General features: G+C 55.1%; 1 protein-coding gene, 14 non-coding genes and 3 pseudogenes across 15 annotated transcripts; all 18 read right to left on the reverse strand.

The window, feature by feature from the left end:
* Window positions 1-383: 383 nt before the first annotated feature.
* On the reverse strand, window positions 384-497 carry LOC121704445. The gene has a single exon (XR_006030532.1). It is a non-coding gene; the product is annotated as a U5 spliceosomal RNA (small nuclear RNA).
* A 372-nt stretch (window positions 498-869) lies between these two features.
* Window positions 870-1,070, reverse strand: LOC121704240 (annotated as a pseudogene).
* Window positions 1,071-2,846: 1,776 nt separating this feature from the next.
* LOC121704281 lies at window positions 2,847-2,960 on the reverse strand. The gene has a single exon (XR_006030373.1). It is a non-coding gene; the product is annotated as a U5 spliceosomal RNA (small nuclear RNA).
* A 372-nt stretch (window positions 2,961-3,332) lies between these two features.
* On the reverse strand, window positions 3,333-3,525 carry LOC121704252. Its single transcript, XR_006030356.1, has one exon. It is a non-coding gene; the product is annotated as a U2 spliceosomal RNA (small nuclear RNA).
* A 1,667-nt stretch (window positions 3,526-5,192) lies between these two features.
* LOC121704264 lies at window positions 5,193-5,365 on the reverse strand (annotated as a pseudogene).
* A 125-nt stretch (window positions 5,366-5,490) lies between these two features.
* Window positions 5,491-5,604, reverse strand: LOC121704282. The gene has a single exon (XR_006030374.1). It is a non-coding gene; the product is annotated as a U5 spliceosomal RNA (small nuclear RNA).
* Window positions 5,605-5,976: 372 nt separating this feature from the next.
* Window positions 5,977-6,160, reverse strand: LOC121704227. Its single transcript, XR_006030344.1, has one exon. It is a non-coding gene; the product is annotated as a U2 spliceosomal RNA (small nuclear RNA).
* Window positions 6,161-6,506: 346 nt separating this feature from the next.
* On the reverse strand, window positions 6,507-9,240 carry LOC121697301. Its single transcript, XM_042078770.1, has 2 exons — window positions 9,143-9,240; window positions 6,507-7,611 (listed from the first exon to the last, which is right to left on the reverse strand). Exon 2 carries the CDS (start codon window positions 7,560-7,562, stop codon window positions 6,507-6,509), a length of 1,056 nt encoding a protein of 351 aa, XP_041934704.1. The 5' UTR covers window positions 7,563-7,611; window positions 9,143-9,240.
* Window positions 9,241-11,963: 2,723 nt separating this feature from the next.
* LOC121704284 lies at window positions 11,964-12,077 on the reverse strand. The gene has a single exon (XR_006030375.1). It is a non-coding gene; the product is annotated as a U5 spliceosomal RNA (small nuclear RNA).
* Window positions 12,078-12,449: 372 nt separating this feature from the next.
* Window positions 12,450-12,648, reverse strand: LOC121704239. Its single transcript, XR_006030351.1, has one exon. It is a non-coding gene; the product is annotated as a U2 spliceosomal RNA (small nuclear RNA).
* Window positions 12,649-14,411: 1,763 nt separating this feature from the next.
* Window positions 14,412-14,525, reverse strand: LOC121704285. Its single transcript, XR_006030376.1, has one exon. It is a non-coding gene; the product is annotated as a U5 spliceosomal RNA (small nuclear RNA).
* Window positions 14,526-14,898: 373 nt separating this feature from the next.
* On the reverse strand, window positions 14,899-15,090 carry LOC121704290. The gene has a single exon (XR_006030381.1). It is a non-coding gene; the product is annotated as a U2 spliceosomal RNA (small nuclear RNA).
* A 125-nt stretch (window positions 15,091-15,215) lies between these two features.
* On the reverse strand, window positions 15,216-15,329 carry LOC121704286. Its single transcript, XR_006030377.1, has one exon. It is a non-coding gene; the product is annotated as a U5 spliceosomal RNA (small nuclear RNA).
* A 372-nt stretch (window positions 15,330-15,701) lies between these two features.
* Window positions 15,702-15,893, reverse strand: LOC121704301. The gene has a single exon (XR_006030392.1). It is a non-coding gene; the product is annotated as a U2 spliceosomal RNA (small nuclear RNA).
* Window positions 15,894-16,018: 125 nt separating this feature from the next.
* On the reverse strand, window positions 16,019-16,132 carry LOC121704287. The gene has a single exon (XR_006030378.1). It is a non-coding gene; the product is annotated as a U5 spliceosomal RNA (small nuclear RNA).
* Window positions 16,133-16,504: 372 nt separating this feature from the next.
* LOC121704247 lies at window positions 16,505-16,706 on the reverse strand (annotated as a pseudogene).
* A 5,725-nt stretch (window positions 16,707-22,431) lies between these two features.
* On the reverse strand, window positions 22,432-22,545 carry LOC121704288. The gene has a single exon (XR_006030379.1). It is a non-coding gene; the product is annotated as a U5 spliceosomal RNA (small nuclear RNA).
* Window positions 22,546-22,918: 373 nt separating this feature from the next.
* LOC121704248 lies at window positions 22,919-23,102 on the reverse strand. The gene has a single exon (XR_006030353.1). It is a non-coding gene; the product is annotated as a U2 spliceosomal RNA (small nuclear RNA).
* Between the last annotated feature and the right edge of the window lie 2,644 nt (window positions 23,103-25,746).

Consider the following 25,746-nt stretch of genomic DNA (forward strand, 5'->3'; position numbering starts at 1 on the left):
AGCTGATGTCAAACAGTCCAGCAGCCGGGAAATCCATCACGCAGAGCAGCTTCTCCACTGCCACCTTAAACAGCCCATCCAGCACGATCCGCATAACGTAGTCCAAATCGACCTTCATCCGCAGCTCTCGAACGTCATCCACCGTCAGCCTCACCGTATTCCTAAGCCGCACCTGAGGGGCCGGCCCATACAATGATGTACTTGCCATCGCAACTCCCTTCACTCTACTTGATCTTAGCCAAAAGGCCGAGAAGCGATACCCCACAACTGTACGGGGTCCGGCGCCCCCTCTGGCGAGGGCCCCGCCACTCAGAGGGTTCCTTGGGGGCGGGACAAGCAAAAGCGGACCCTCACACGACGCTTGACTTTTGACAGAAAGGTGCAGCTCCGCCGAAGCAGAGCTTCCAAAAATACCGTAAACTCGGGGCTGTTCCCCTCCACGGAAATCTTTAGTAAAAGGCGAAAGATTTATGCGAGATGAAGAGAAACCCGAGCGATTGCTGCCACAGGGCACGCTGGACGGAGGTCAAGAACGGCGGTAGTCGTGGACGCGAGGGTGACTCCAAGGTGCTGCCGCAGCCAAGGCGTGGCTTGCCTTGCCACTCGGTCTCTCCACCTCCCACACACACATGCTCCAGTCACAACACAGTGTCATCCAGCTATTTATTGCATTTAAAAAAAAAAAAAAAAAAAAAAAAAAAAGAGAAAAAGGGCGGGAAAACCCAAAAGGGCCCGAAAAGGGAGGTGGCACGGTTGGGCAAAAGACCTGGCAAGGACTCACGTGTCTGCTGGCTGTCAATCAAGGAGGGTTCCAAAGTCCCAGAGGTTGGTTCCGCTGGCTGGCTGGGTTCTTTTCTTCCACAATCAAAGGGATGTGCACCGTTCCTGGAGTCACTGCAATACCGGGTCGATGCGTGGAGCGGACGGAGCAAGCCCCTCTTCCGTCTCCCTGTTCCAAAAATCAGATTAATATATTAGTCCTCGGGTAGAGGACGTATCAGATATTAAACTGATAAGAACAGATTTTTTTTTTTTTTTTTTTTTTTTTTATTGAACATAAACAGAGCGAAGCAGCCTTGAAAATACAACACACAGGAGATATACATATAATACACACAACACACAAAAGATACAGAAGGAAGTTAATTTAAGCTAGACTAGAGGCTGCCACCATAAACAATAACACATAACAACACAACGACCCAGGCTCACAGGCCCGGCCAAACACAGCGAAAAACACACATGTACATGCAAAAAATCTTACAGGATACACAAAAAATCTTACCCACCCATAACACCTGTTTAATCCACCCCATACATCCAACCAGCACACCCACAACCACAGAGACACAGATACACAACCCCATCACTCAAAACACATCAACCCAAACCCATCGCCCGCTTTACGCTCTCCACGTCCCAACCCCCCACCTGAACAGTAGGGGGCGGCCTCTCCTCCCTCCCCGGCCCTTGTGCACTTCCACCTCCGACCACCGGGGGCGGAGCCCCCTCTGAAACAGCCACCGTCGTCTCCAACTTCTGCCGACTCACAGGACCTGCCGTTGCCCTCCCATCCACTAGAGGGCGCTTCACTGCCCCCGCCGCCGCCGACACTTCCACCATCTCCTGTTCCTGCGAAGCAGAAGCATCCGCCCAGCTGGACTCCACCGTCTTCCCCACAGCCACGACCTCTGACCCAGCCGCACCTTTGACCTTCGGGCGGCCATCTTGCCCGCCATGCGGCTTAGCGGTAGCCGTAGCCGCCGAGCAGCCAACCTGGCTACCCTGCGGCCCAGCCACCACACCACCAGCAGACACAGCAGGCACCGGCACCAACACTCCACTCCCGGACCCCGTCTTCTCCACCACCGGCACCGTCTTTGCAGGCCTCTGCTTCCCCTCACCCGACACCGCGGGAGCCCCCGTACCAAGAGCAGGAGCCCCCACAGCGCCAGTCACCACCCCAGCATAACTGCGCCGTTTAGCACACCCAGCAAACAAATGATCAGTCCCCCCACACAAAACACACTCCTTCAACTCAGTACAGTCTTTCACCACATGCCCCACAGCCCCACAACGCAAACATGACTTCACATTACATTCCCCACGTAAATGCCCCACACCCCCACACCCCCAGCACTCACTTGGCAAGTCCGGTATGAACACTCTCCCACGGTCAGGTCCCAGAGCAAACGCGTAGGGAGGCCGCAACACACGACCCCCCGACGAACGAAAGCCCGCAATGAAACTCCACTTCCCTGTCCAAAATCCATTGGAGTCCAAGATCCGCTGCCCATCAGACAGGTCCACGCAGTACCGCTCCAGAAAGCTCCAGACATCATCCAACAGCACGTGGGGGTTGAAAACCTGCACGATGACAGTGTTGGTCGCGCCCCACTTCGCCGCACACATCCCCGCCGCCACAGCTTTCCCCGCCGTCGTAGTCCACCGCCGATACGCCTCATTCATCCCCGCCAACGTCCGGAAGGTCACGTCAAAACAGGTCCCATCCACCGCTCCCTGCAGGCACAGCACCTCCTTGTCCGTCACCTGAAATATCTCCTTCACGATCTTCGCTCCAAAAACCTCCCGAGTCATCATCTGCCTTCTCTCCACCGGCACCAGGATTCGAATTCCGAACTTCGGGATCCCCGTCCATGTTTCAATGGCCACCATCGCTATCTCTGCTACTTGATCTTAGCCAAAAGGCCGAGAAGCGATACCCCACAACTGTACGGGGTCCGGCGCCCCCTCTGGCGAGGGCCCCGCCACTCAGAGGGTTCCTTGGGGGCGGGACAAGCAAAAGCGGACCCTCACACGACGCTTGACTTTTGACAGAAAGGTGCAGCTCCGCCGAAGCAGAGCTTCCAAAAATACCGTAAACTCGGGGCTGTTCCCCTCCACGGAAATCTTTAGTAAAAGGCGAAAGATTTGTGCGAGATGAAGAGAAACCCGAGCGATTGCTGCCACAGGGCACGCTGGACGGAGGTCAAGAACGGCGGTAGTCGTGGACGCGAGGGTGACTCCAAGGTGCTGCCGCAGCCAAGGCGTGGCTTGCCTTGCCACTCGGTCTCTCCACCTCCCACACACACATGCTCCAGTCACAACACAGTGTCATCCAGCTATTTATTGCATTTAAAAAAAAAAAAAAAAAAAAAAAAAAAAGAGAAAAAGGGCGGGAAAACCCAAAAGGGCCCGAAAAGGGAGGTGGCACGGTTGGGCAAAAGACCTGGCAAGGACTCACGTGTCTGCTGGCTGTCAATCAAGGAGGGTTCCAAAGTCCCAGAGGTTGGTTCCGCTGGCTGGCTGGGTTCTTTTCTTCCACAATCAAAGGGATGTGCACCGTTCCTGGAGTCACTGCAATACCGGGTCGATGCGTGGAGCGGACGGAGCAAGCCCCTCTTCCGTCTCCCTGTTCCAAAAATCAGATTAATATATTAGTTCTCGGGTAGAGGACGTATCAGATATTAAACTGATAAGAACAGATTTTTTTTTTTTTTTTTTTTTATTATTCACATAAGCCATAGCACACCACATAGAAAGACATTTGACATGCCATGCCACCACCACCGGGGGTGCTGGTCCTATGCGGCACAGAAGTCCCACCAGCCTTGAAAAACAAACACAAGATATAACACCCAAAAGATACAGAAGGAAGTGAAGTCTAGACTAGAGGCTGTGGTAAAATGGGCACGCAGGCCCCAAGGAACCAGGTACATAAGTGAGCTCGGGCACACAGGCCCAGCCAAAAACAAAAAAAATATCAAGACACACAAACACAAAACCAACACGTCCACCCTCAGTACACTTTTAATCCACCCCAACACAACCAACCAACAACAACATCAACATCCCAACACAACCCCAATCAGTCCAACATCCCCGTAGTCCTTTTCAAATTCCCCTCATCCCACCCAAGCAAGTCCCCCGAAGAAGGGGGAGAAGGGGAAGAAATCCCCTCCCTCACAGAGCCTGTCGACCCGTCCGACTCCTCCTCGCCACTAGACTCCGCCACCTCCATGGACCCGTCACCACCGTCCTCCACCAGCAGGGCCTCGTACCTATTAGAGACGGGGACCCCGCCCCCACCCTTGCACCGGCGGACCGGAGTCCCCGGCGAACCACCTTCACTCCCGTCCTGCAGGGGGCGCTTCACTGCCCCCGACGCCTTCACCGCCGACTCAGCCATCTCCGCTTCCTGGGAAGCAGAAGCAGAAGCCCAGTCGTCCAAACTCCGCCCACCAGCACCAGTCACCGAGCGGCCATCTTGACTGCCATGCGGCCTAGCCGTAGCCGTAGCCACCAAGCAGCCATCTTGGCTACCTCGCTGCCCTGCTCCCGAACCACCAAGAGACGCCGCAGGCGCCTTCACTCCACTCGCTCTTGCCACCGTCGCACCAACAGGCACCGTCTTCACCCCCGCGGGCACAGAAGAGGCCCCCACCGGCACAGTGGGATCCCCCCCCTGGCGTACCAGCCGCTCCGCCTCCTGGAAACTCTTCCACCTGGCACAAGCCGCAGGCTGATGATCCTTCCCTCCACAATACTCACAGCCCTTCACCAGCGCCGACACGTAGCTCCTCCGCTTTTCACAGCCCCCAAAAAGATGGTCCGTCGCCCCACACAAAGAACATTCCCGTAGCTTCTTACAGTCCTTCACCAAGTGTTCCTTAGACCCACACCGCAAACAAGCCAGCACAGTACATTGACTCCGCAAGTGCCCCGCACTCCCACAACCCCAACACTCACTTGGCAAGTCCGGAATAACAATCCTCCCTCTGTCAGGCCCCAAACTGAAGGCGAAGGGAGGCCGCACCTGGCGATTCCCCTCTGACCGAAACAGCACGTGATACGTCCACTTCCCCGTCCAGAAGCCGTTGCTGTCCACGACACGCCGTCCCTGCGGTACCTCCGTGCAATACCGTCCCAGCCAACACCGAACATCCTCCTCCAGCACGTGGGGGTTGAAGACCTGGACCACCACGACATTCATCGGACGCCAAAACCTCATCCGTATTCCAAACTCCAATCTGTTGACTCGTAGTCCTTCCCCAGCCTCCTTCCACCGCCGAACCGCCACCAACATGTCCACCGGCGACCGGAAGGTTACGTCGTAGCCCAACGTCGACGGCAGCAGGCACAGCACCTCCTTGTCCGTTGCCCCCAGCAGCCCCTTCACGATCGCCGCTCCAAAAAGCTCCCTCGAAAACTCCTCCCTCCGCAGCTTCGGGATCCAAAACTGCATTGCATGCTTCGGCACCACATCCCTCGCATTCGCCTCCGACACCGCCATCGCTATCTCTGGTAGTCCACCTGATAAGAACAGATACTACACTTGATCTTAGCCAAAAGGCCGAGAAGCGATACCCCACAACTGTACGGGGTCCGGCGCCCCCTCTGGCGAGGGCCCCGCCACTCAGAGGGTTCCTTGGGGGCGGGACAAGCAAAAGCGGACCCTCACACGACGCTTGACTTTTGACAGAAAGGTGCAGCTCCGCCGAAGCAGAGCTTCCAAAAATACCGTAAACTCGGGGCTGTTCCCCTCCACGGAAATCTTTAGTAAAAGGCGAAAGATTTGTGCGAGATGAAGAGAAACCCGAGCGATTGCTGCCACAGGGCACGCTGGACGGAGGTCAAGAACGGCGGTAGTCGTGGACGCGAGGGTGACTCCAAGGTGCTGCCGCAGCCAAGGCGTGGCTTGCCTTGCCACTCGGTCTCTCCACCTCCCACACACACATGCTCCAGTCACAACACAGTGTCATCCAGCTATTTATTGCATTTAAAAAAAAAAAAAAAAAAAAAAAAAAAAGAGAAAAAGGGCGGGAAAACCCAAAAGGGCCCGAAAAGGGAGGTGGCACGGTTGGGCAAAAGACCTGGCAAGGACTCACGTGTCTGCTGGCTGTCAATCAAGGAGGGTTCCAAAGTCCCAGAGGTTGGTTCCGCTGGCTGGCTGGGTTCTTTTCTTCCACAATCAAAGGGATGTGCACCGTTCCTGGAGTCACTGCAATACCGGGTCGATGCGTGGAGCGGACGGAGCAAGCCCCTCTTCCGTCTCCCTGTTCCAAAAATCAGATTAATATATTAGTCCTCGGGTAGAGGACGTATCAGATATTAAACTGATAAGAACAGATCCTTTTGCCTTTTCCTTTTGGAAAACTTTTATTGTCACAAAAACATGTTATTGTATTACATTTTGATTTGTTTTTTACATTTCATAATTTCATCACATCACATTTTCACATTTCACATTTTCATTGGCACTTTGCATTTTCATTTCACATTTTACATCACAGCACATTTTTACAAAAATAAAATCATGTGTCTATACAAGCCATTTTTGTTTTAAAACAGTGTCTGTGTGTGCAAAGTCCATGTGTGTGTTTAAAAGTCCATGTTTGTGTAAAAGGATGTTAAAAGTCCACGCTTTTAAAAGAGCTCCAAAATGTAATAAAATGCAATAAGAGTCAATTAAAAAGGTCTCTGTTGTGCCGGACCGGGGTGAGCCACTAACAAGAGGCTCCACCCCGCTCTCCAGAAGAGCGAGGCAAGCGCGGATGCGCCCAGTGGAGGTCCTCCCCTCCGCCCGCTGCTCCGTCCCGTGATGGTGATAGTGGGGGTGCGTCGGCGGGAGCCAGCAGCCGTGGGGGGCGGGAACCTTCTGCTTGAGCCCCCGGCCCCCTCCTCCGAATGGCGACGCGCGGCGCCTCCTGCCGCGTAGATGTCGCCAGCCGCCGTAACGCTGGCAGGGGCACCGTCACGCGCTTCCCCACCAGCAGGTTGCGGGAGGTCCACAGTGCGGCTTTAAAGCTGTTTAGGGTGAGCCAAAGCGCGGCGAAGTCGGCGGCTGGGATGGTGGTGGCGCCCTGGCCCACCCCGCTGACCACAAGCTGGTAGCTTGGGGGGACCTCCCCTGCTGGCAGGCTCGGGCATTGCAGAGGGCCGGTATCGGCCCACAGGTCCCTCGCCACGCCGCACTCCCAGAGCAGGTGCCGCACGGTCTCAGGTTGGCCGCATCCTGGCCGCGGGCAGGTGTTGGTTTTGGCCATGCCCCGGGAGTGCATCACGGCTCTGACCGGGAGGACCTCATGGAGCGCCATCCACGCCAGGTCCTTCAGCTTGTTCTGGAGGGCGGGGTGGGCAGCGTTCCTCCAAGCCTGCTTGGCCTCACTGAGTGTGAGGCCGGGAACGGGGCTCACTGCTTCCCGGTCCTGCACAAGAGAGACAAGAGTTTTTGCATTAGTTAAAATAGTGACATCCTGCCCCTCTAAGTCCAATCTCATTAAAAACTTTTTGATAAAAACATATTGTGGGGGCAGGTTAAAAGCAACTGGACGTTTAAGATCTGTTTTTAAAACTTTCAGCTTTCTCAGGTACGACCCCATCCAGAAGCGGGCTAGGGTCGCTGTCTTACTGTCTCCGGATGGGGTCGTCGCATACTTGATGTGGAGGGCGGTGAAATGGGCTCCTAAAAACAGGTGGGGGTCCGGGAGGCCCTTTCCTCCATTTTCGTGTCTTTTTTTCAGGACCTCCCTTCTGAGTCTTTCCCACTTGGACCCCCACATGAAATAAAACACCGCTCTCTCCACACCTAAAAGAAAGCTCCTGGGGGGACTAAAAACAGAACACAGCAATAAAAGCAGGGGTAAGATGACAGCTTTAAAAATTAAAACCTTACCTTCAAATGTCATCTGTCTCAGTCCCCAGAACCCCAGTCGTTGTCTGACTTTCCCTAACACGTCAGTCCAGTTGCCCCGTCCACCACCCTCATTGTCAAATTTAATGCCTAAAATCCTTATGTCCGTCTGTTTAAAATTTACTGCCAGATTTGGTCTTACGTCACCCCACGGCCCAAAGAGCTGGGCCTCGGACTTGCTCCTGTTGAGCTTGGCGCCCGAGGCCCTTCCGTACCAGTCAGTCAAGTCGAGTGCTCTTTGGGCCGATAAAACGTCGTTTAATAAAAGGGTCACGTCGTCCATGTAGAGAGTGCATGTCGCGGTCAGTCCACCTGGCAAGTCAAGTCCTTTGATCCATTTGTCCCTTCTCAATATCTGTGCCAGCGGCTCGATGCATGCAACGAACAGGAGTGGGGATAACGGACACCCCTGGCGGACGCCAGAGCGCACACTAAGCGCATTTGTAAGGTGCCCATTTACGCGAATTCTGCTGTATATTTCTGTATACAGCAAACCCACCCACTTTAAAAACCTCCCTGGAAACCCCATTTTTTGCAGTACCTTTAAAAGGTACTGGTGCGAGACCCGATCAAAAGCTTTCTCAAAGTCTAAATTTAGTACTAGAAGCCTAATATGTCTGTCTCTCGCAAAACAGATGGCGTCCCGGACCAGCACTAGGCTGTCCGTGATCCTCCTTCCAGGTACGGCACAGACTTGATCCGGGTGGATCACGTCCTCTAAAACAGTTGACATACGTAGTGCTAAAAGTCTGCTAAAAAGTTTACAATCAAAATTTAAAAGTGTGATTGGTCTCCAATTCTTTAAGTCAGTCCTGTCACCTTTTTTGTGAAGTAATGAAACTATCCCTATCCTAAAGCTGTCAGGAAGTCGGTCGAGTTCGTCAAATTCTTTAAAAACAGTCAACATGTCATTGGCTAAAATGTCATAAAAGGTAACATAAAATTCCACGGGGAGTCCATCCTCTCCCGGGCACTTTCCTGTTTTAAAACCTTTAAGACATTTTAAAATTTCGACCAATGTAAAATCTTCCGTTAAAAACTTCTGATTTAAAACTGTTGACCTTAAGAACTCTAAAACTTCTTCCATTATTTCTAGATGTACGTTTTTTTCTGCATAGAGGTCCCCATAAAATTCTTCTACTATTTTTAAAATTCCCTCTATGCAGGTTTCTTCCCTCCCTTCTTCTTTTAATTTCATTATCCCACCCCCTCTGGAAATTATTTTCTTAAAAAAAAACCTTGTACATTTTTCACCTTCTTCCATTTCTTTTTCTTTACTTCTTAAAATTGTTCCCTTACTCTGTTGTTCGGCTAAAACTGACATTTCATTTTTCACTCTTTTTATTTCTTCACTAAAATCCAATCCTTCGTTTAAAAGGTTAAAATATCTCTGTAGTCTCTTTTGCAGCCCCAACATGCACCTCCTCTCTCTCTCTTTTTTGTCCTTACCTTTCATCTTAAAAAAAGTCTTGGTCCTACCCTTCACCATTTCCCACCAGTGTGCTCGTGAATCGTAAAGGTCTTGGAGAGTCTGCCAGAGGCTAAACTGCTCCCTGTATTCTCTAGCTATCTCCTCATCCTGTAACAGGGAGCAGTTCAGCCTCCACAGCCCTCCACCTACAGTCACACCTGTGGGGAGTGAAAGGGTGCAGGAGAGCATGCAGTGATCTGAAAAGAAGAGGGGGGTCAATGTAGCATCCGTGGGCGGGCAATCTCTTGTTAAAACATAGTCGATACGGGAGGCTCGGGCGCCGTCACCACTGTGCCAGGTGAAGCCCTCCTCCCGTGGATGCACTTTTCTGTAACAGTCGACTAAGTTAAAATCTTTGATTATGTTGTTTAAAACCCCGGATGTTTTGTCTAATTTAAAATCCTCCCCCACCTTCTTTCTGTCTTGTCTACTTAAAACACAGTTAAAATCCCCTCCGACCACTAGGGGAGCCCTCCCTAGCATGTGGGGCTGCAGTTCTATTAAAAGGTCGTGTCGGTCGTGTTTATCATTAAAACCATACACATTAAGAACATTAAAATCCCTGTCTAAAACAGTCAAGTGGGTTAAAAGGGCCCGCCCGGGTCTCACCACTGTGCTGCCCTTCACCGAGATGTGTGGATTCTTGATCAAGATGGCGACCCCGTCCGCTCTGTTAAAATTGGACCCGCTCCATATGGAGGGTCCCGGGGTCCACATCTGTTCCCACTTGCTGTAGTTCTTTAAAAAAGGCAAGGAGCACTCTTGCAGCAGAAATATATCTGCATTCAGAGTGCTCAACAGGGATAAAATGCTCTGAGCTCTCACTAGAGTCTTCACACTTCTTACATTGATTGTTGAGATTGTGAGACTCATGAGCAGTATGATAAAAATGAACACGACAGAGTTAAGACACTACAGAGACATGTTTTTAAAACAAGTGGAGATCAACCAGGGTTGATCTCCTGTGACACCTGCTCCTCCTTTATGACCATTGAATTTGGTTCAGAAGGGTCACTGGTGTCTCCAGCGTCGGGCTCGGCAGAGAAAAACTCTTGCGTTGCCCTTGGCGTGGATGCTCTGAGCGCCATCCGCATAAAAGACACTTCACGTCCACCGGGCCACAGTCGATTCAGATCTTCCGAAGAGGAACTATCTGAAGACAGTATCACCCGGTTTCTCTTCTCTGTCATTTCTGACAGAGGAGATTCTAAAGGTCTCTTATGCTGCGCATTGGGGAGTGAAGCAGGTGCTTCAACCCCCTCAGAGGCCACACTCACCTCCTCAGCGGTTTCGGGAGGCGGGGCTTCCTTTTCTCCTTCAGGCTCCTCCTCCGCCTGCTCCATCTCCTTTCCCAGCTGGGAGGGTGTGGCCTCCAATCCGTGCTCTGACTCTGCCTGGGTGTTAGCTTTGCTCGTAGCCGCCCGGCTAGTCCCTGAAGCTGACTGGAGGTTTCCCTCCAAAACTTCAGGGACCACCCCTTCCTCCATTTCGTCCTTCTCTTCCTGTTCTTGTTCTGGGCCATGCGGCCGGGCGGCCATGGCGGCCATTTTGGTAGCCTTTAGCTTGTTGGCAAAAGAGCTAGGGCAATCTCTGTAGAGATGGGATGAAACTCCACAGAGATTACACTTTCTGCCATTTGTGCAATCTTCGAAAAGATGCCCAATTTCTCTACACTTCCTGCATACAATTTCCTGGCACGCTTCGGCAAGATGCCCAAGCTGGCCGCATTTGCGACACAGCTTAGGCATCCCTTGGTAATGAATGTAGCCCCGGTTCTCTCCCAACACAATCATAGACGGAATCTGACGGAGGCCTAGGTAACTGCTCGGGTCTTCCCATTGTTTAATGGGAACTCTCCACGAGCAGTTCCAAATGCCGTCCTCGTCCAAAACCTTAACTGGTGGGCTACGAACCGCGCAAAATCTAGCCAGCCATGTGCTAATGTCTTCCCCAGTCACAGTTTCATTGAACATTCTAACAATCACCACTTTTTGTGAATTGTCCGAAAGTTTCTCAACTTCAAACATGGAGAGCTGGTCTTTACAAGTAACAAACCGTTGCCAAAAACTATTAAGCAGTGAAGCCGAGCGAAAGCTAACATCAAATCCTTTGTTCCCAGGCAGAGTCACCAAACAATTCAGTTCACTAGCATTAAAACCAAGCATCTGTTGGACACACTTTCTTGAAAAGTCCAATCTGGACATCTCCATTAGCCTTCCATTTTTTGACACGAAATTAAAACGTACGCTGTGGTGCCTCCTCATGCCAGCACGAGCAGCCGACATGGTGGAGGCACCACCAGCCTAAACCTAAACTAAAACCACTAAAACTATAAATACTTAAGACAATAAATTAACTAAAAAACTATGCTAAAAGGCTAGGCTAAAACAAGCTAAAAACCACACAATAAAAAGGAGCTAAACAGCGCTTACCTGGGCCTGCTGTTTTAAAAGGAACTCCAAAGGAAGAGGCAGCTGCTTGGACCTGTTAAAAGAGACAAAAAACACAAAACAGTACAAAAAACAAAACGAAAAAACAGTAATTTTTGAGACAGAAAAAACACACAAAACCAATATAACTCCCGGATGAGAGTGTCCAAACCACCACAAGGTAAGGACCGCCTTCCTCTCACCGCGAGTCGACCGCTGTCTTAGCCAAAAGGCCGAGAAGCGATACCCCACAACTGTACGGGGTCCGGCGCCCCCTCTGGCGAGGGCCCCGCCACTCAGAGGGTTCCTTGGGGGCGGGACAAGCAAAAGCGGACCCTCACACGACGCTTGACTTTTGACAGAAAGGTGCAGCTCCGCCGAAGCAGAGCTTCCAAAAATACCGTAAACTCGGGGCTGTTCCCCTCCACGGAAATCTTTAGTAAAAGGCGAAAGATTTGTGCGAGATGAAGAGAAACCCGAGCGATTGCTGCCACAGGGCACGCTGGACGGAGGTCAAGAACGGCGGTAGTCGTGGACGCGAGGGTGACTCCAAGGTGCTGCCGCAGCCAAGGCGTGGCTTGCCTTGCCACTCGGTCTCTCCACCTCCCACACACACATGCTCCAGTCACAACACAGTGTCATCCAGCTATTTATTGCATTTAAAAAAAAAAAAAAAAAAAAAAAAAAAAGAGAAAAAGGGCGGGAAAACCCAAAAGGGCCCGAAAAGGGAGGTGGCACGGTTGGGCAAAAGACCTGGCAAGGACTCACGTGTCTGCTGGCTGTCAATCAAGGAGGGTTCCAAAGTCCCAGAGGTTGGTTCCGCTGGCTGGCTGGGTTCTTTTCTTCCACAATCAAAGGGATGTGCACCGTTCCTGGAGTCACTGCAATACCGGGTCGATGCGTGGAGCGGACGGAGCAAGCCCCTCTTCCGTCTCCCTGTTCCAAAAATCAGATTAATATATTAGTCCTCGGGTAGAGGACGTATCAGATATTAAACTGATAAGAACAGATTTTTTTTTTTTTTTTTTTTTTTTATTGAACATAAACAGAGCGAAGCAGCCTTGAAAATACAACACACAGGAGATACACACAGGATACACACAACACACAAAAGATACAGAAGGAAGTTTAAGTTAAGCTAAGCTAGAGGCTGCTGCCATAAACAATAACACGTAACATAACAAAGACCCAGGCACACAGGCCCGGCCAAACACAGTGAATGACATACACACATATACCAAAAACCTTACCCACCCACAACACACTGTTTAATCCACCCAATACATCAAACCAGCACACCCACAAACACAGAGACACAGATACACAACCCCATCACACAAAACACATCAACCCAAACCCATCGTCCGCTTCACGCTCTCCACGTCCCAACCCCCCACCAGAACAGTAGGGGGCGGCCTCTCCCCCCTCCCTAGCCCCTGTGCAGTTCCACCTCCGACCACCGGGGGCAGAGCCCCCACCGGTGCAGCCGCAATCGCCTCCACCTTCTGCCGACTCACAGGACCTGCCGTTACACTCCCATCCATTAGAGGGCGCTTCACTGCCCCCGCCGCCGCCTCCACCATCTCCTGCTCCTGCGAAGCAGAAGCATCCGCCCAGCCGGACTCCACCATCTTCCCCACAGCCACGCCCTCCACGACCTCCGACCCAGCCACCCCTTTGACCTTCGGACGGCCATCTTGCGTGCCATGCGGCTTAGCCGTAGCCGTAGCCTCCGAGCAGCCAACCTGGCTACCATGAGGCCCAGCCACCACACCGCCAGCAGACACAGCAGGCACCGGCACCAACACTCCACTCCCAGTCCCCGTCTTCTGCACCACCGGCACCGTCTTTGCAGGCCTCTGCTTCCCCTCACCCGACACCGCGGGAGCCCCCGTACCAAGAGCAGGAGCCCCCGCAGCGCCAGTCACCACCCCAGCATAGCTACGCCGTATCTCACACCCAGCAAACAAGTGATCAGTCCCCCCACATAAAACACACTCCTTCAACTTTACACACTCTTTCACCACATGTCCCACAGCCCCACAACGCAAACATGATTTAACCGTACATTCCCCACGCAAATGCCCCACACCCCCACACCCCCAACACTCACTTGGCAAGTCCGGTATAAACACTCTCCCACGGTCAGGTCCCAGAGCAAACGCGTAGGGAGGCCGCACCACACGACCCCCAGCCGAACGAAAGCCCGCAATAAAGCTCCATTTTCCCGTCCAAAATCCATTAGAATCCAGGATCCGCTGCCCATCCGACAAGTCGATGCAGTACCGTTCCAGAAAGCACCGAACATCCTCCAACAGCACGTGGGGGTTGAAGACCTGCACGACGACAGTGTTGGTCGCGCCCCACTTCGCCGCACACATCCCCTCCGCCACCACGGTTTTCCCAGACGGAATCGTCCACCGCCGATATCCCTCGATCATCCCCGCCATCGTCCGGAAGGTCAGGTCGAAACAGGTCCCATCCACCGCTCCCTGCAGGCACAGCACCTCCTTGTCCGTCAACCGAAGCCGCTCCTTGACGACCTTTGCTCCAAATACCTCCCGAGTCACCATGGCCCTCTTCTCCACCGGTACCAGGAACCGAATTCCAAACTTTGGGATCCCCGTCCATGTTTCGATCGCCACCATCGCTGTCTCCGATACTTGATCTTAGCCAAAAGGCCGAGAAGCGATACCCCACAACTGTACGGGGTCCGGCGCCCCCTCTGGCGAGGGCCCCGCCACTCAGAGGGTTCCTTGGGGGCGGGACAAGCAAAAGCGGACCCTCACACGACGCTTGACTTTTGACAGAAAGGTGCAGCTCCGCCGAAGCAGAGCTTCCAAAAATACCGTAAACTCGGGGCTGTTCCCCTCCACGGAAATCTTTAGTAAAAGGCGAAAGATTTGTGCGAGATGAAGAGAAACCCGAGCGATTGCTGCCACAGGGCACGCTGGACGGAGGTCAAGAACGGCGGTAGTCGTGGACGCGAGGGTGACTCCAAGGTGCTGCCGCAGCCAAGGCGTGGCTTGCCTTGCCACTCGGTCTCTCCACCTCCCACACACACATGCTCCAGTCACAACACAGTGTCATCCAGCTATTTATTGCATTTAAAAAAAAAAAAAAAAAAAAAAAAAAAAAGAGAAAAAGGGCGGGAAAACCCAAAAGGGCCCGAAAAGGGAGGTGGCACGGTTGGGCAAAAGACCTGGCAAGGACTCACGTGTCTGCTGGCTGTCAATCAAGGAGGGTTCCAAAGTCCCAGAGGTTGGTTCCGCTGGCTGGCTGGGTTCTTTTCTTCCACAATCAAAGGGATGTGCACCGTTCCTGGAGTCACTGCAATACCGGGTCGATGCGTGGAGCGGACGGAGCAAGCCCCTCTTCCGTCTCCCTGTTCCAAAAATCAGATTAATATATTAGTCCTCGGGTAGAGGACGTATCAGATATTAAACTGATAAGAACAGATACTACACTTGATCTTAGCCAAAAGGCCGAGAAGCGATACCCCACAACTGTACGGGGTCCGGCGCCCCCTCTGGCGAGGGCCCCGCCACTCAGAGGGTTCCTTGGGGGCGGGACAAGCAAAAGCGGACCCTCACACGACGCTTGACTTTTGACAGAAAGGTGCAGCTCCGCCGAAGCAGAGCTTCCAAAAATACCGTAAACTCGGGGCTGTTCCCCTCCACGGAAATCTTTAGTAAAAGGCGAAAGATTTGTGCGAGATGAAGAGAAACCCGAGCGATTGCTGCCACAGGGCACGCTGGACGGAGGTCAAGAACGGCGGTAGTCGTGGACGCGAGGGTGACTCCAAGGTGCTGCCGCAGCCAAGGCGTGGCTTGCCTTGCCACTCGGTCTCTCCACCTCCCACACACACATGCTCCAGTCACAACACAGTGTCATCCAGCTATTTATTGCATTTAAAAAAAAAAAAAAAAAAAAAAAAAAAAGAGAAAAAGGGCGGGAAAACCCAAAAGGGCCCGAAAAGGGAGGTGGCACGGTTGGGCAAAAGACCTGGCAAGGACTCACGTGTCTGCTGGCTGTCAATCAAGGAGGGTTCCAAAGTCCCAGAGGTTGGTTCCGCTGGCTGGCTGGGTTCTTTTCTTCCACAATCAAAGGGATGTGCACCGTTCCTGGAGTCACTGCAATACCGGGTCGATGCGTGGAGCGGACGGAGCAAGCCCCTCTTCCGTCTCCCTGTTCCAAAAATCAGATTAATATATTAGTCCTCGGGTAGAGGACGTATCAGATATTAAACTGATAAGAACAGATACTACACTTGATCTTAGCCAAAAGGCCGAGAAGCGATACCCCACAACTGTACGGGGTCCGGCGCCCCCTCTGGCGAGGGCCCCGCCACTCAGAGGGTTCCTTGGGGGCGGGACAAGCAAAAGCGGACCCTCACACGACGCTTGACTTTTGACAGAAAGGTGCAGCTCCGCCGAAGCAGAGCTTCCAAAAATACCGTAAACTCGGGGCTGTTCCCCTCCACGGAAATCTTTAGTAAAAGGCGAAAGATTTGTGCGAGATGAAGAGAAACCCGAGCGATTGCTGCCACAGGGCACGCTGGACGGAGGTCAAGAACGGCGGTAGTCGTGGACGCGAGGGTGACTCCAAGGTGCTGCCGCAGCCAAGGCGTGGCTTGCCTTGCCACTCGGTCTCTCCACCTCCCACACACACATGCTCCAGTCACAACACAGTGTCATCCAGCTATTTATTGCATTTAAAAAAAAAAAAAAAAAAAAAAAAAAAAGAGAAAAAGGGCGGGAAAACCCAAAAGGGCCCGAAAAGGGAGGTGGCACGGTTGGGCAAAAGACCTGGCAAGGACTCACGTGTCTGCTGGCTGTCAATCAAGGAGGGTTCCAAAGTCCCAGAGGTTGGTTCCGCTGGCTGGCTGGGTTCTTTTCTTCCACAATCAAAGGGATGTGCACCGTTCCTGGAGTCACTGCAATACCGGGTCGATGCGTGGAGCGGACGGAGCAAGCCCCTCTTCCGTCTCCCTGTTCCAAAAATCAGATTAATATATTAGTCCTCGGGTAGAGGACGTATCAGATATTAAACTGATAAGAACAGATTTTTTTTTTTTTTTTTTTTTTTTTTTTTATTAATCACAATAAGCCAAACCAAAAACCACACAGGAAAGCACAGGCATGCTATATCAACACCCAAATACATAAACAAATACATAAATGAACACCCAGAAGATCACTCAAAATCAACAAACACAAGACACTTTAGGCCACACCAGCCTTTTTTTTTTTTTTTTTTTTTTTTTTTTTTTTTTTTTTTTTTTTTTTGTGTTGCTCCTATGCGGCACTAAAGCAAAGTCCAGTCAATAGCCTGTGGGGAATAAAGCACACAAAATCCCCCCGCCCATCATACACCCACAAGTCATCCCACACACCCACAAGTACAATTGTACAGTCAGGCCCAATAATTTTTTTTTTTTTTTTTTTTTTTTTTTTTTTTTTTTTGTCCATCAGTCCCATCACATCATAATACAATCACACCAAACCCAATACCTTTTTTAAATCCCCAAACCCAAACAAACCAAACAAAAAGAAAACCCAAACCCCTCTCAGACCCCCTCCCCCAAGGCCACCCACTCCCGCTTGGCCTCCCCCGCCCCTCTCCCCACCCAACACTCCTTTACTGCGGACCGCACCAGCTCTCGAGTTTTAAAAAAAAGTTCCTCCGCAGTACTCTGCGGGGGCTGACGCCTCAAGCACATCACCCTCCGGTCCCACAACCCTCTCTTGGTCTCTGTGACGATTGTCCACAGGACCTGCCGCTTAGCAGCCGGGATGGTCCCCAAACCTGCGCCACGAACCACCAGGTCCCGGGAGAGCCAGCCACGGTACCCCCGGCCTACCCATTCCGCCACCAGGTCCCACACTCTCCCCGCCTCCCTACACTCCCAAAACGCGTGGGCGGCAGTCTCCTCCTCCCCGCAGCCCAGAGGGCAAAACGGGGGGCCCCTGCCCCACAACCTGTGGACCCTCTCGCGGACCGGTAAGCGGTCCAGGGCGCACAACCAATTCAGGTCCTTGCCCCCTCGCCGCAGATACGAGGGCTGCAAAGCCCTCCAATCCACAGCCAGAGATCCCGGCCTCCCCGGCGCCCTCGCCCCCGGCCCCCTGGCGAGAGCCTCTTTATACAGGGCCCGGTGGTCTAAGACCAGGCCGCCCCGGAGACACCATGCATTCCCTTTCACAAACCTGGCGACCTCTGCATAATGACCCGGCCGGTCCCAGGACCACGGGAGCCCGGGGTCCACAGGCCGCAGCTCCCGAAAGGGGAAGCCCAGCCAGAACCTGGCAAGAAAGACCGCGGGGTGGTCAAATACCCCCGTCGCAATCCGGGCCTGAAACGCAACATGCAGGGACAAGGCCTTGAGCGGGAGGCAGGGCACCTCCCTCCCCCCCTCCGCCATGCCCCTATACATTTCCACCCTACTCACCATTTCGGTGCTGCCCCCCCAAAGGAATGAAAATACATCCCGCTCCAACCTCCTCCCCACTATGAAGGGGACGGGAAACACGTAGGCGAGGTGGTTTAGCCGGGGGAGAATGTCGGCCTTCACAGCCAACACTCTCCCCAGCAGTGGGAGAGGCCGGGACCGCCAACACCCCAACCTCCTCGCCACCCTATCCCTCAAACCGTCCCAATTTCTTTGCGCCGACTCCTGGTGGTGAAAGTCCACCCCCAGGACCCGCAAGCAATCTGCCACCCGGAAACCACCCGGGAAGGCAGCCCGCCCAGCCCACCTCCCAAACCCCATTACGGCAGACTTAGTGGGGTTCACCTTCGCCCCCGCCGCCTTCCCGTAGTCTGCCAAAATGGCCGCTACCACCCCAAAACTCGCATCCGACGTGACGAAAAGCGTCACGTCGTCTGCGTACGCCGCCACCCTCGCCTCCCTCCCTCCACCCCCAGGCAGGTGAACCCCAGCAAACCGCTGGGCCTGCCTGAGCACCGACAAAAGCGGCTCGAGGGAGATGATGTAAAGTAAAGGCGAGAGGGGGCAGCCCTGACGAACCCCCCCTGCCTGCGGAACCACGGCCGACAAATGGCCCCCCACCCTGACCCTGCTACCAGCCTGAGCGTAGAGCAGCCGCACCCAGGAAATAAAACGAGGGCCAAAACCCATCCGGTTTAAAACATTAAAAAGAAACCCGTGGCTCACCCGGTCGAAAGCCTTCTCCTGGTCCAAGCTCAGGAGGGCCAGTGGGAGAGCCCGCTGCTCAACCCAGCTGACCACATCCCTCACCAGGACCAGGTTCAGGGAGCCCATGCGGCCCCTCACGCCACAGGTCTGGTCGGGGTGTATCACAGACCCCAACACCTCCCCCAAACGAAGAGTTAGGGTCTTGGCCAGAATTTTATAATCGGCCGTCAGCAGAGTGATCGGCCGCCAGTTGGCCAAATCCTCCCTGCTGCCCTTCTTGTATAGAAGGGTAACCAACCCCGACCTGAGCGAAGGGGGCAGAACACCCGCCACCAGACTCTCCTCAAACACCAGGAGGAGGTCCGGGCCCACCAAAGGCCAGAAGGCTGCATAAAACTCAACCGGGAGGCCATCCCCCCCGGGCGCGCTGCCCCTTTTCAGGGACCGCATGGCTGCACCCACCTCCTCCAGGTCCAGGGGCCGCTCCAGGAAGAGGGCCTCCGTCCCCGATAAGTGCCGGTCCAGTGCAGCCAAAAACCCCTCTGCTGCCTGCCCTTCACCACCCCGGTCCTGGAACAAGTCCGTATAAAACCGGCAGGCCTCCGCCAGGACCTGGCCCCGGTCGGTAATCAGGCCCGCTGGCCCCTGCAAGGCCCCAAGGGCCGACCGCTGCTGCCTAGCCCTGGCTGCCGCGAAGAACCCCTTGGAAGGAGTCTCCTCCGTCAGCCGCCCCCGTACCCCCGCCGTGAGGAGGACGGCATTGGCCTCCCCCACATAGCGGTCTCTCAGCAGACCCTGGAGCACCTGTGACCGCTCCCAGCCAGGCCGGGAGGCCACCGCCCCCGATCTCCATAACGCTGCCAGCTCAGCCGACCAGCCTTTAACGGCAGCCCGTCTAGCTCCCGCCGCCCGCCAGCCCCACACCTTGCAGAATGAGGCAATGCGGTCCTTGGTGGCCTCCCACCACTCGCCCCAACACCGATACAGGGGCCGCATACCCCGCCAGCCCCTGTAAAGAGACCGCAACGCAGCCGAGAACGCCCCATCCTCCAAGAGAGTAACGTTCAACCGCCACATCCCTGGGTGCCGCTCCCAGCCCCCCACCTCCACCCAAACCCCAATCAGACAGTGGTCTGATAGCCACATGGGCGTGGTGGAAAACCCACACACCCCCACCGTCGCCGTGATAAAAAAATAATCCAGACGAGAGCTGGCCCCCCTGGAGTTAGCCCAGGTATGGCCAGCCGACCCATCACCCGCCACCCGGAACACATCCCTCAACCCATAACCCGCCACCAGCGCCCCCAAGTCCCTGTCAGGGGCCCCGTCCAGGGAGACATTAAAGTCCCCCCCGACCACCACCACCCGATTAGTAATCAGGAGTGGGGCCAGGAGCTGGAAAAACCCCCGCCGCTCCGCCGGCACGCTGGGGGCGTAGACGCACACCAGCCGCACCTGCACGCCCCGCCAGGACACATCCGCGCATAAAATGCGCCCCCCCACCACCTCCCACGTGGACTGGATGGACACATCCCACCCCCTAAATAAAATCCCCACCCCATCCGCCCGCACATTCCCACCCCCCCACACAGAGGGTCCCCTCACCCACCCATCCTGCAGGGCCCGAATGTCCTCCCCCCCCCCCCACATGTACCTCCTGCAAAAACAGGACATCAAATGCCCGCTGCTCTATGGACAGAAAAAAGGCCACCCGCCTCCCCGGCATCTTAAGCCCCCGAACATTCAGGGACTCCACCAGCATATCCCCCATTACACAAAACACAAAACAAACCAAACACCCACCACCAGATCACCACACATAAGCATAAAAACAACACACATTAAGTCCCCAGGAGTCGGTCCCGTGCCACCACCGACTTCCGCACGGGATCACCAGAAGCAGGCGAGGCAACGGGTTCACTCACCCCATCCGATGAATCAGTCTGCATGACTAACCCCCCATCGCTGTCCCCCAACTCCTCAGGCGGAGCGTCGTCCTCCACGGAGACAGGGGAGAGGGGCCCGCCCTCAACCCGAGGGGAGTCCAGCGATGGCCCCGCTCCCCCATCCGCAGACCGGTCCCGACTGTCCTCCGGCCACAAAGAGGGGCCCTCCTGCCGCTCCCGACTCTCCCGAGCCGCCAGGCCGCCCCCCCCCCCCCTCAGGGCACGGGGAGGGAGAGGGCTCAGGAGACCCAGAGCTTCCCACCGCCTTCAGCTTTCCTCCCCCAGCCCGCCCGTCCGGCTGGCCGTCCGCCGCCGCCGCTCTCTTTGAAGCCGCTCTCCCCCTCGGTAGGCCAGCACCCGTGCCGCCTGAGACCGTCGCCAGCAGCGGAGCCAGGAGATGCTTCGGGATCCCAGCGACCACCGGTGAGGACGCCCCGACCTCCTCCTCGGCCTCTCCCATGTCCTCAGAATCGCCCCAGCACGACGAACCACGACCAGCCGCTCCACCGAGGATACTGCCGCAGGTCTCGTTGATGGCCTCCAAAGAGGCTTCCTCGCCTGCCGTTCCACTCCCGTCCAGCGGGGACCCCACAGCAGAGGAAGTTGAGCCAGGCGCCACACCACCTCCCACCTCCGGGGGAGCCGACGAGTCCGGAGCCGAACCATGCGGCGCACTGGGCGCCGCCATCTTGGTAGCCAGGGAGCTATCAGCTACCAAGCTAGCCGCCGCCGCCGCCTGCCGCTCCAACTCTGCCGCCAAATCCACCTCCTCCTGCTCTCGTAACACGTCCTCCGAGCCAGCCGCAGCAGCATACGACTTAGCCCGGGCAGGGCAGCTCCTAAACAAATGTGAGTCAGAACCACACAGCGAGCAAAGTTTTGGAGCAGTGCACTTACCCGCCGTGTGGTCACCCCCGCCACAAAAGCGGCAGCGGCTCCCCGCACAATCCCTCTTGCTGTGGCCGAGTCCTCCACACCGCCGACAATACTCCGGCTGGCCAGGGTAGTAAAGGAACCCCCTGTTCGTCCCTATTGCGAACGACCCCGGCGGATGACGCAGCTTCCCCGGTGCCTCCGGCTCCTGGTGGAACGAGACCAGGTAACGGCGTCTCCCCGTCCAAACGCCGAAGTTGTCCCTTAGCCTGGTCCCGCCCTTCACCACCTTGCAATGACGCCGTAGGAAGGCCTCGACGTCCCGGTCCTCCACATAAGGGTTGTACATGTGGACCACCAGGGGGAGGTGCTCCTGCATGTACAAACACCTTATTCCTAAGCCGCCCAGGAGAACATGACTCACCTTCTTTTCCCACTCCGAGGCCAGCCTGTAGCAATCCTGCAGCGTATGGAATGTGACATCCGCAAATCCACTTGACGTGAAGTCCTGGAAGCAGAATAGTTTTCCAGGGTCCAGGCCGAAAACCGTCTTTAAAACCGACGACATAACAAATACCCTCCCAAACCGCGCCTTCTGCTCTATTGACGCACTCCCTAACAACGATATCCTTACCGAGTTGCGCAACCGCACCACAAGGGCCGGCACCGAGTCATCCTCTATACTCATCGCCAAACGATCCACTCTTGATCTTAGCCAAAAGGCCGAGAAGCGATACCCCACAACTGTACGGGGTCCGGCGCCCCCTCTGGCGAGGGCCCCGCCACTCAGAGGGTTCCTTGGGGGCGGGACAAGCAAAAGCGGACCCTCACACGACGCTTGACTTTTGACAGAAAGGTGCAGCTCCGCCGAAGCAGAGCTTCCAAAAATACCGTAAACTCGGGGCTGTTCCCCTCCACGGAAATCTTTAGTAAAAGGCGAAAGATTTGTGCGAGATGAAGAGAAACCCGAGCGATTGCTGCCACAGGGCACGCTGGACGGAGGTCAAGAACGGCGGTAGTCGTGGACGCGAGGGTGACTCCAAGGTGCTGCCGCAGCCAAGGCGTGGCTTGCCTTGCCACTCGGTCTCTCCACCTCCCACACACACATGCTCCAGTCACAACACAGTGTCATCCAGCTATTTATTGCATTTAAAAAAAAAAAAAAAAAAAAAAAAAAAAAGAGAAAAAGGGCGGGAAAACCCAAAAGGGCCCGAAAAGGGAGGTGGCACGGTTGGGCAAAAGACCTGGCAAGGACTCACGTGTCTGCTGGCTGTCAATCAAGGAGGGTTCCAAAGTCCCAGAGGTTGGTTCCGCTGGCTGGCTGGGTTCTTTTCTTCCACAATCAAAGGGATGTGCACCGTTCCTGGAGTCACTGCAATACCGGGTCGATGCGTGGAGCGGACGGAGCAAGCCCCTCTTCCGTCTCCCTGTTCCAAAAATCAGATTAATATATTAGTCCTCGGGTAGAGGACGTATCAGATATTAAACTGATAAGAACAGATTTTTTTTGTACGACTTTATTAACACCAATCACCAAATCATAACATCATACACAGAGTCATCAAAATTACGCTACCCACCACCAGTACACCACTCTTTATTTAAACCAAACCCTTCAGATCCCTCCCACCATTAACCCACCCCCACCCTCGGCAGTCCCCCCCACATTTCCCTCGCCTTGTCCCTCCCATACACCCCCTCATACTCCTCAATACACCTCCTCACCCTCCCCAAAAACCAAACAAAAACCACCCGTGGAGCCAGTGCCGGGGTCCTCTTCCTCACACACCCCTGCCTCCAGTCCCACAGAGCCAACTTCACAAAAGAAACCAAAACCCAAAAAGCAACCCTCCTCCCCACCCGCAAACCCCCCAAGCCCCGCCCCCGTAGCACCAAATCTGCTGAAAGTGGCAGACCCGCCCACCCACCCCACCAGTTCTGTACCATGGCCCAGGTGTCCCTCGCTCCCCGACACGACCACAAAGCGTGGTCCAGAGTCTCTTCCCTCCCACACCCCACAGGGCACAGGGGAGTGCGGCTAATCCCATGCCTATGCAGCCGCTCCCTCACCGGCAGGCGGTTCAGAGCCGCCTGCCAGTTCAGATCCCTACCCTCCCCACACAGAACAGGAGGCTGGATGCCCCCCCAGTCAATCCCCCTGACCATGGGTTCCCCAGTCCCACCCTCCTCCCACCTCCTATCCATTACCCCCGTATACAGGCGCCGGTGGTCCAGCACGGCCTCCCCCTCCCAACACCACCCATTCCCCCTCAGAAAATCTGCCACCCTGTCATAGTGCCCAGGCCTGACCAGGGACCAGGGAGACGTACTGGACAAAGGTCTCAGCCGCCTCATTTCGAACCCCAGCCAGAACCTTGCGAAAACCGCAGCCTTGTGGGCCAAAAACCCCCATCACTAGCCTGGCGAGGAACGCCACGTGTATCGCCATTACGCGCACAGCGACACACGGGACCCCCCTCCCCCCCTCCGAAACCCCCCTAAACATTTGCTCCCTTGCCACCCTCTCCATCCCACCACCCCAAATGAAAGAAAAAACATCCCGCTCTAACCTCCTACCCCACAAAAACGGCAAAGGGAACACATAAGCCAGATAATTTAACTGGGGCAGCAGGTCCGCCTTGACCGCCATGACCCTCCCCGACAGGGAGAGGTACCTCGACCTCCACAGGCCCAAGCGTCTCCCCACCCTCCCCCTCCGGTCATCCCAGTTAAAACCCCCACAATCCCCCCGCTTAAAATGCAACCCCAGGATCTTCAGGCCATCTGGAGTAACTCCAAACCCACCCAATGGATCCACCCTCCCTGCCCATTTCCCAAAAAACATGACCGAGGATTTCCCCCTGTTCACCTTGGCCCCCGAAGCTCTGCCGAACTCCTCCAAGAGGACGTTCACCCGATCAAAGCTGTGCTCTGTGGTCAAGAAAAGGGACACATCATCCGCGTAGGCGGAGACCTTAGCCTCCGCCCCCCCACCCCCCGGTAGATGTACCCCTGCCACCCGTGAGTCCTGCCTCAAGGCAGCCAGCAATGGCTCCAGGACCAGGACGTAGAGGAGAGGAGACAGAGGACAACCCTGCCTCACTCCCCCTACCTGAGGGACAGCCCTGGAATAAAACCCATTCACCCCCACCTTGCTCACCGCCCCCCTATAAAGCAACCCAAGCCACGCTAAAAACCCCCCCCCAAACCCCATCCTCCCCAACACCTTGAACAGAAACTTATGGCTAACCCTGTCGAAAGCCTTTTCTTGGTCCAGGCTTAGCACCCCCAGTGGCAATCCCCTCTGCTCTGCCCAACAAGTAATGTCCCTGATTAAAACCAAATTCAACCCACTACACCGCCCCCTCACCCCACACGTCTGGTCTTCCCCCACTACGGACGCCATCACCGGCCCCAGCCGCATTGCCAGGGCCTTGGCCAAGACTTTATAGTCGACGGCCAGTAGAGTGATTGGCCTCCAGTTGCTCAGTGCTCTGGCGTCCCCCTTCTTAAACAAGAGCGTGATGAGCCCTGTTGACATCGATCCCAATAAAAACCCCGCCCCCCGCCGCTCCTCGAGCACCTCGACCAACTCACCCCCCAACACATCCCAAAATTCCCTAAAAAACTCCACAGTCAACCCGTCCTGTCCGGGGGACTTACCCCCACTCATGGACTGGAGGGCCCTCCCCAGCTCCCCAAGCTCCAGAGGTCGATCCAGCTCCGCCCGCTGCTCCTCACTCAGCCTACCCTCCAGTTTATCCAAAAAAAAACCCACTACCCCCTCCTCCCCACACCTCTCAGTAAAGAGGCCCTCGTAGTACCGAGCTGCCACCTCGGCCATGTCCTCCCCTCTCGTCGCCACCCCGCCCTCCCATTCCAGCGCCGCCATATGCCTCCTCACCTGGCGCTCCCTCACCGTCCTAAAAAAGAACTTGGAGGGCCTCTCATCCTCCCATGCCCGCACTCGAGCTTGCACGCCCAAACGGCGCGCCCGCTCCTCAAAATAGTCCCTCAACTTCAGCTTCACTGCCTCCATGTCCCCAACATCCCCACCCGCCACCCACAGTTCCTCCAACTCCCTGTTCCACAGCTTCACCTGCCTCTTCCTCTCCACGTTGGCACTGGCCACCCAACCCCTGCAAAACCCCACCGTCCTCTCCTTCCAACCCTCC

Source organism: Alosa sapidissima, chromosome 2, assembly GCF_018492685.1.
Source record: "Alosa sapidissima isolate fAloSap1 chromosome 2, fAloSap1.pri, whole genome shotgun sequence".
Classification (NCBI taxonomy): domain Eukaryota; kingdom Metazoa; phylum Chordata; class Actinopteri; order Clupeiformes; family Clupeidae; genus Alosa; species Alosa sapidissima.